The 8,886-nt window shown below is 40.4% G+C and overlaps 1 protein-coding gene across 11 annotated transcripts in view; it reads right to left on the bottom strand.

The window, feature by feature from the left end:
• ARVCF (ARVCF, delta catenin family member) overlaps positions 1-8,886 on the bottom strand; it is a 287,342-nt gene that overhangs the window by 145,933 nt on the left and 132,523 nt on the right. For 2 of the 11 annotated variants that reach the window (XM_026859521.1, XM_026859518.1), the window contains exon 1: positions 8,743-8,879. The exons of the other annotated variants lie outside the window; for them this stretch is intronic. In XM_026859521.1, coding sequence (XP_026715322.1) covers positions 8,743-8,763 — 21 coding nt within the window. In that variant the 5' untranslated portion in view covers positions 8,764-8,879. Of the gene's footprint in view, positions 1-8,742; positions 8,880-8,886 lie in introns of those variants that run through there. 11 annotated transcript variants of the gene reach the window in all.

An 8,886-nucleotide genomic window follows, 5' to 3' on the forward strand; every position in this document is an offset into this window, starting at 1 on the left:
CATTTTTTTGTTGCCTATATAGCAGCAGTTTTCCCTTTGAAGATTTGGCCCTTGAAGAAATGGTAGAAAATAATACATTTTAAAATCCAATATATTAAAAAGGAGCCATAACATTTTCAACAATGGTACTAAACAACATTCTCTGTCTCACTTCACATTTTTATAGAGTTGATGTAAAATATTTATTTTTGTATGTTAAAATACAGAAGCTGCAACTGCAAATGCAAAGGTCTGTCTGTCACTATTACACAAATAACAAATTAGCACTTCTTTGCACCTCCCTTGTACTGTTGCAGTCAAGAGAGAAGGTGTAGTGTCACCTTCTGCTTGCTTCACATTTACTGAATGTTATCCAAGGAAGTCTTTTTTGCTGTCTCCTACATCAAAAATGATTGATGGCTGCTGTTTTTGATGTAATTACAAATGGCTCTTCCCTCCAGAAATAACCTGCTAAAAAGAATCTTGTACATTAGAAACAAAGTATTACCCTTAAAAATTGCCAACAGTGTGCACTAATACATAGCCCTGATATTACTGTGCCACTAGCTGGTGTCATGACTGTCACTGGCAGATGAAAAGCTGAATAGAAAAGAGGAAAGAAATGGGATGCGATAAGATCACATAATAAAATACAAGATAAATGTGTCACCGTGACCAAGATGCATTCTAACCTCAGGTAATAAAACAACATGTCATGGCAGAAAGAGAAAGAATGACCCAGATGAGATGAAATTGCTAAGGACAAATGCAAAATGTTCCTTGTCTAGCATACATTTACATACATTTACTCACATTTACATATGCTAATGTGAGAAATACAATTTTTTAAAAACTCTTGTAAACATACCATAGTCCATTCCTTTTGGGCAAAGAGGAGAATCAAGAACCAGAAAGTACAACAAGCTTATTAAAAAGCTGGGGGGTACCCTTATCATGTCACTGTAGGTTTCAATGCATGTGCAAAGCAAGGCATTATGCATGTCTTGAATTCCTAAGTTTTGGGAATGCTCTAAGTATTGCCATTCTGGTTACAATCTCACACCCATCAGAAACAGGGCAGTAAAGTGCTGCTTTAGGAGGGGCTTTCACCTGCTCCCTTTCTTTACCCAAATGAGCAACAAGTGATAACAACCAGAGGGAAATATCTCACCCACGAAGTCCAATCACCTCTTTCAAGAGCATTCAAGAACAACATAACACTCATATGATATGAGGACCACTTCTCCTCAAATAGAGATACAACTGTAGTTATAAGATCTAGTAGCAAATAAAGGAAGGAGCAACTAGACAGTAAAGAACTACTTCTACAGCACACCAGCTAATTTCAAAATTAACCAACTCAACAGAAAACAACTAAGGCATGACAACGAACAAGCCAAGCAGCATTTAGGGGAAGTAATGAAACCATACAGCTTTTGAAGTTACCAGCACAGAATAACCTTTCCATTTTCATTAAAGGCAACTCAATATCATTAGTTACTCTTAAAAAAAAGTCTGCCGGCATTCCAGGAATTCAAGGGGACATCTCATAGCCAGATGCTGTGAAAGCAGTGAGAGTTAGATTTCACAACAGTAAGCAGCATCAACACATATTTTATGAATAAAATCTACAATTTACAAAGTCACTCCTTACTTTCACAGCATCTGGCATTTAAGTTGAAATCTTTTACAACCCAGGAAAAGAGTATTTATAACTGTTCCCTCTTTAGAGCATCATAAAAAATTATCTATAAAGAGTTGCATTCAAACTAGTGAAAACCATATCTAGGATTCATCAGAGACTTAAAATGGGAGAGAGATCACCAAGACAGCTGGGAAACACTGGTCTCCCAAAACATATTCCTGGTTTTACAGATGAGCTGATAACCAATGTAACCGAGGCCAGTAACATAAAGCATCTGCTGGATTAAGTTTAAATGGTAATACATTCCTCCAAATTTACTGTGTAGGAACAAAAGGAGAATTATTCTGGTCATCACTGCTACCATTAAGAAGGTGGTTTAAGAAGGACAAAATACTAAACAGAAGTCAGCAAGGTGACTGGGAGGAAATTATATACATGGGAGAACATCAGCATGACCTGATGCAGAACCACAGCAGTTCTACAGAATTTATGCCAATGTGAGACAGTAGTGACATGGAAGAGCTTCTAGCCACCATTTCAATTTAAAGAATTGGGCTCTGGTTTACCAGTGATCAACAAGGATTTGGGAAGGCTTTGATAGAGAAATCCAGCCACCTGCATTATCTGTTTTACAAATAAGTCATTTTGTCCATTCAAAACAAAACAACTTGGTTTTCATTATCGTAACAGTATCACGTGAAGTGCAGTATCTAGTTTTATATACTGGTGGTTTCCTTTCTCCACATTACTATACTTTCAGTAGCCCGTGTTAAACTCCACCTCATTCAAATTTGGAAAGCTCTCATCTCTGCATAACATTCTGGTATAAACACTGGTTTACGTCTTTGTTAAATGCATCACAAAACCCACCAGCGAAGGCCCACACGCTGCCATGCCCAGAAACCAAAAGGGCCTTTATTCCCATAACACTGAATCTGCCTGAGAATCAGATCATCAAAAGATGCAAATAGCCTCACATGCAAAACTTGCTAAAATAATTTGAAAGAGTTTACAATTCAAACATCAGAATAATCCTGATCACACACAGCAAATGTTTACATCTCAGGGCTCTACTAAACATAGAATATATGCAGCACGATTTGTTTATCAGCTCCTTAATGAATTACAAGTTTGTAAGTTGAAAAGTGTCCTGAATGTTCCCGATGATTCTGATCAGTGCCACACTACACTCACCCAGAATAATGCTTAAATTATCTTCTCATCTCTTCCATATATGTATTTTTATACACACACACACATATATACATACACACGAAAATACATTCTCTACAGTATAAAAATAAGCCCTCACATTTTGGTTTCATTTCAGGCTTTTGGGAACATCTCTTTCTCTGAACATTACAATGGTCTGGCTGTGAAGTTCTACTAAAAATAAAAGTTCAGAGCTCTGCCAAGTGATTTAGCTTGCGGAGGCAGAAACTCCCAAGCTCAAAAACTCACCAGGTTTACTTAGAACAGTTTTCACTTTATTTTTTGAATGCCAAAGAGAAGTGTTGTGATGCTAAGGATAGATGTGTGGGATTAGCCAAAAGGCAAAAACTCAGGCATTTCAATTTCCTGCTCTAAGCAGGTGTGGGCTTGACTCATCAAAGAGGCAGAGAACACCATGGAAAGTAATGAATTTTCCTATTACTGCAGTATACAGAGAGCACTGAGTCCATGGAATCACCACACTTAGTAAGACATTAGAGATCTTGCCCGGCCATTTGTAGATACAAAAGATTACGATTCCCCAGAGAATGCGAGATTTTAGCCTCTGAGTGCTCATGAAGCTTCTCTCAGGTACAGTTACAGTTGTTCACTGCTTAGGCATACAAAAAGAATAACAAAGCCTGGCTACAACCTAATGAAATGCATAAGACACAAAGGACATGATGAAATTTAAAACTATCAAGTCTGAGTTTCAGTTTTCCTTTTATCCAATAATTTTAAATACACTCTTCTCTAGTCTCAGGATTTATTTCAGGGACTCCATTCACTCTTAAGCCTCTCCTCTTGCTATTTTTTCTATGGTTGGGACACAGGGAGGAATCATCAGGTCGCCCTCATCCTTAAAAGGAAAGAAAATCTAACAGCAAAATCCTATGTTCCATTTCTCACTAGAAACAAAACCTCTGAACATAAACTAAACATCACCTCTGCTACCCTAGCCTTATGACTATTAAAGCTACTACAATATTAATTTCCTTCTCTTACCTCCTGAAGTATAAACAAGTTTGTGCAATGCTATGAAAAAATACATAGGCTAATACGAATTTATGAGGAAGACTTTCTTCTATTAACAAAAATACCCAGGAAGGCAGAATTCAACAGAAGAAAGTTCCCATCCATTATCAGCCCGCTGCACATGCATCCTTAACCTTTTCAGGAATTTTTCCACAAGGTCATTGTTGGGCATTGCTGAGTTTTGCTGGACAACATCAATCACATAGAAGATGCTACTGAAACAGTAGTTTTCAAAAACATGAAGAACAGGGTCTTTTTAATGCTCTCCTCTGTCCTCAGAAAGAACTGACCAAACAAAATGTACACAGAGCTCCCAGGCCAAGTAATGTGAGATAAGAAATACCTGTATTGTCTTGATGTTGTTTCACCAGCGAGAGTAGTTCCGTGAGATGCTATGCACATGCTTACGTTCCTCCCTTGCCCTTTTCTTTCTCCAGCTGCTTCCCCTCCCTGTTTCACCCCCAGGGGAAGGTACAGCTCTTCCAAGGGCCTCAAACAGTCTGGTTCAAGATATCATTCTTTTCTTAAAGCATGTAGGGTTTGCTTCAGTTTTTAAGCTGGATCAATTCACCAGCCTTGTCCACGGAATGATCCTGAAAACATAACGTTTGCATAACCGAGAGGGCAACCTGTTGCATAATTTGGGAAACCAACAGCCAGCAATAGCAAAGGACAGGATCTTCTCAACCCAGTGAAGCTTAAGCTTCCATCTCACACAATCATACTCACAAATGTTTCCAGAAAGGTGAACGAACAGTGGTGGAGTCTGAACTTTAGTTTCCTCAATTAAATCCACATTATCTTAGAAATATTAGTTTTGTGTCTCAGAGTGGTATCTTGTGGGGTGAGGGGAGGGAGTAACACCTCCTTAAATTAGCAGAGGCATTTCAGTAGTTTTGGGGTTGGAAGAAGCAGTAAATGAAATATGTTTTGGTATGTTTCCTCTACCTTTATGGCATACTTAAAATTAAAGAGGAGCTTTTTAGAAGTTTCCCTTCATATAGTTCCACAATTTTGCCATCACCGAGGAAATTAACTGTGAGCAACTGAGGAACAGATGCAGTGACAGAGACACCGAGAACATGCTAAAATCCTCGTATTCAGAGAAATGCCTTATTATTTAACACTCAAATATATTTTATACAAGTCACACGTATTTTCAAGCCAGTAACCCTGACACTACTCCTACTGGTCAGAATCAAAGTCTTAATTTAGTGGCAGACGTGAACTCCTCAGAGAAGAGTGTTTGAGATTACTCGTTTGAGAAAAGCCCTGTTAAAAACATGCAGCCTGTGCAGGTTCAAATGCAATTGTTTAACATGGTTTTATTTCCCCATTTTGATCTTCCATAGTAAGAGCACTTCTAAATAATGAAAGACATTGAGTGTACATGCTTTTTTTTAAAAAAAATAATTGTTTTTAGTAACTGCAGTGTAACGTAACTTAAGCAAAAAATGCAGACAGCCTGATTTTCCCTGTACACCAGCTCACCTCACGACCTTTGGGACAGGTGGTTAAGCACCACGGCCTCGGGAAGTGCAATCACTGGAATGCTTTGCGGGGCACATCTACTGCTGTTACAAAACTGTATATGCACAGGCAGACACACAAACTGGACATTATAAACCCTCATATTCCAACAGCTCCAACAGCACTTTTCAAAGAACACTGTTCTTGCAAAAGCGTTTTCAGAAACAAAGCACTTCCATTCTCACAGCCTACACATCGTGTCCTGCTGCAGCTCCAGAGCACCCTAGTCATGGTGAAGGACCACACTGTGCAAGCTCTTTGTATCAAGAGGTAAAGACACAACCCCACACCTGAGTTCCAAAGTTCCACACGTGAGTTAGGCAGTAACTGCCTAAATGTCCCCCCTCCTGCAGGGAGTTACTGCCTCTGTGGGAGAGCTAGCAGAAGGGAATGTGTGCCTCCACTCAGTTGCTCCAGTTCAACATCTCATTAACCGAGTCCCAAAACAGATTCCCTTTGCCCAGCTCTGCCACAGAGACCACAACTACAGGCAAAGGGTTCACTTCAAGGAGCAGGCAGGAGTCATCATTGTAGACTGCTGCATCTCTTCACTCCAAGGTAGGAGAGCACATTAGATGTTTCAGGCCTATTATATGTGACAATCCATGGGTGAATCCAGAGATCCACGCTGAAACTCAAGTTCTCTTCTTAGTTGCTTTTTCTAAGTATGACTTGCCCAACTGTTTGGAAAATGATAATGCTTCTGCATGCTGCACCACTATGAACATCTCTTCCACAAGATTTCCATCACTGGTACAGATTCATGTCAGATATGTCACTAATGGATCAACCGCTTTGTCATTCTGCCAGATCTAAGATTTCATACCCTCTCACATCAGTATCATGCCCTAGCGAAACGCTTCAGGAACAAAGTGCTGAGGAAGGGCAGCCTTACTGAGTTCAGTCCCTGAATTAGGAATGTTAACAAAGTATTTTCTTGAAGCAGGAATAACACAGAACCGAAGAGCTTCTTGGCAAAAGTCACTTTGACTCCTTACCCCGTCAGAACTTCATGGCCCTGAGGCAACCCAGCACTTAAGGTGTCAGATCCAGATCAAAGCTGTATTGTATGTCTTACAGTGGCCAAACATATTTTAACAGTTCCAGACTTCAAGATCCGTCTGAATTTCATAAACTCTATACTTACTTTCAGGCCACTGGAGATACTCAGCACAAACTTCAGCAGTCTTCACCCCTCATCAGCAGGAAGGGGAACAGCCAAGGGGGAGTGTCAAGAAGGTGACACCTGCCCTGCATGCTCGTGGCCACAAGAACAGTTTCTCAGCATTTGTTTCTACTACCAGTGCTTCCAGGTACAATACTACTTTTGTGGCCCAGAACTTCAGGAAGAATGACTATTCCCAGTAGAAGCCAAAAGCATAGTTAAAAGTTACTCTTGGTTCTTTTTAATTACAATTTCGTGACTGTCTTTAAGCACATTAGAGCTTTAGTTAATGTGGCAGAAGTCCGTTCCAGTATCTCTCCCATTTTTGTCTGTATGGATTGTGTTGACTTGCCATTCACCTCAAAGTCATTTATCCATTTGGCTTAGTTTTACTTAATTGTGATCATTACAGCTAAAAGATTATTTTCTAGAGGCTCTGTAACTGCACAATAAATTTCTCTGACACCTCATGGTTTAAAACTACTGCCTTTCATTAAGCAAAGCATTCCAATACACTGTTGCAGTATCAGACTGATCAGTTATATTGCAAAAAGACCTCAGAATAAATCAAGAAATCTTGCTCTATCAGAAAAGATAAATATATCTCTCTCTGGTCCTCATCTATGACAGGCAGCACGAAAATTAAAACCATGAGATTTTTTTGTTTTGATATGGAAGAAGAATTTACAAGTTAACTGAAATGCATGACCTGAAGTGATTAACTCACTCAAGCTTTTCCTCCTATCAAAACAGAAAACCCAGAAGACAATAACACAGCTCTACTGCACAGGTCAAGACATTAAACTTTTTTTTTTTCCCCAGTTTGCATTCTGCTCCTTACCTTCATTTTTTTTCCTTCATGTACTGGGGGAAAAAAAACAACAAACACCACCACAAACAAACCCCCCCAAAACCAACAACCACATTCCCAATGAGCTGCTAACTATATCCATCTATCTAAAAATGAACAACCCATTGCCTGTAATCTGACAGGTACAGAAACTTCAGGTCAGGCAGAATGAGCAGGACCGTATACACAAATAAAATCCCCTCCTCCCTAAAAAGTCCACAGGTAGCATGACACACAAACAAGCACCCAAACAAAACCAGGATTCGGTCACCTCTGGCAGGCAGGGAGCGATTACAGGGACTGCCTACAGACAAAGAAATGATCACGCAAGGGCCCAGCTGAAAGGGCTACTTCCCCTCAAGGGAACCAAGAGCCTATTTGCATTGGGAAATGATTCAGCCTTCTGTTACCGAGACGGACAAGTTGAACACAGCATGATTAAACCAAATTGAAGCACCTCTAACAATTCCAGTGCACTGAACCTAAACCAATTCACAGATGTATTATCGGAGATGTGTTAGCGTTGCATTTTCTTATCCTAAAATACTCTTTTCAAATTAAAAAGGTAGAGAAGAAAAAGGAGCGTTCAGAAAACGATAACATCTCATCCCAGTTTGAGGAGCAGCTCTACTCTGCCACCACCTGAATTTACAGGGTTTCCTGAGGCTTACCAGGTAGATGAAGGTTAACGAGGTAAGCACCTATAAATTGCAGGAGTCTACATGATCTCTCTTTATTTAAATCTATCCTGCAACAGCTTTACTCTGCAATGCCCAATGACACTCCAAGGTAAAGAATAAAATTTGAAATCTTTTTCACACAGAGCTGTAAATACATTCTTATTATTATTAAGACAACAGCCAAGAGGGCTTTTTATTTAAAATAACATTTAGAGTGAAAAGCTGAAGTTATTTCCCTGGTATCTTCCAACAACAAAATCAAAGAGAAAGCAACGGAACACTGCATGGGAAAAGCAAACATTTAACCAAAGCAAACAATAGCAAAGCTTTCTTTTTTAAAAGCACTATTTCTAGCTCTTCATGTCAGAGAGTTCCCTAGATTTACTGAGCAGGACAAGAAGGTCAAAGAGAACAATAGCTTGCTTTTTTGGGTGTTTCACCAGTTAACACCGCAGGGACAAAAGCGAAATCTCTCTCGCATGCTCTGTTCGAAAGAGCAGCTCCGCTTTTGCTCTTCGTTCTCGGCTGAAGCACGAGGAGCGACCCCTTGCACCCCCTGACAGCCTTCTCCTTCCCGCACGCCCCGGACCCGCCGCACACGCGGACCCGCCCGCGCCCGGAGGACGGAGCCAAGTTTAGCACTAACCTGTTTGAGTTCCGCAGGCATCTACGCAAGGTGCCAGCCTTACAGTCCCCGGCAGAGAACACCTCCAGCTTCCCGCAAAGCCTCCCCGGACCCAGCCCGCGGCTCTGACAGCCGCCACAGCCTCCCCTGCCACGCTCGCTCCTG

This window comes from Athene cunicularia (genome assembly GCF_003259725.1).
Source record: "Athene cunicularia isolate RWA chromosome 15 unlocalized genomic scaffold, athCun1 chr15_part1, whole genome shotgun sequence".
NCBI classification, from domain to species: Eukaryota; Metazoa; Chordata; class Aves; order Strigiformes; family Strigidae; genus Athene; species Athene cunicularia.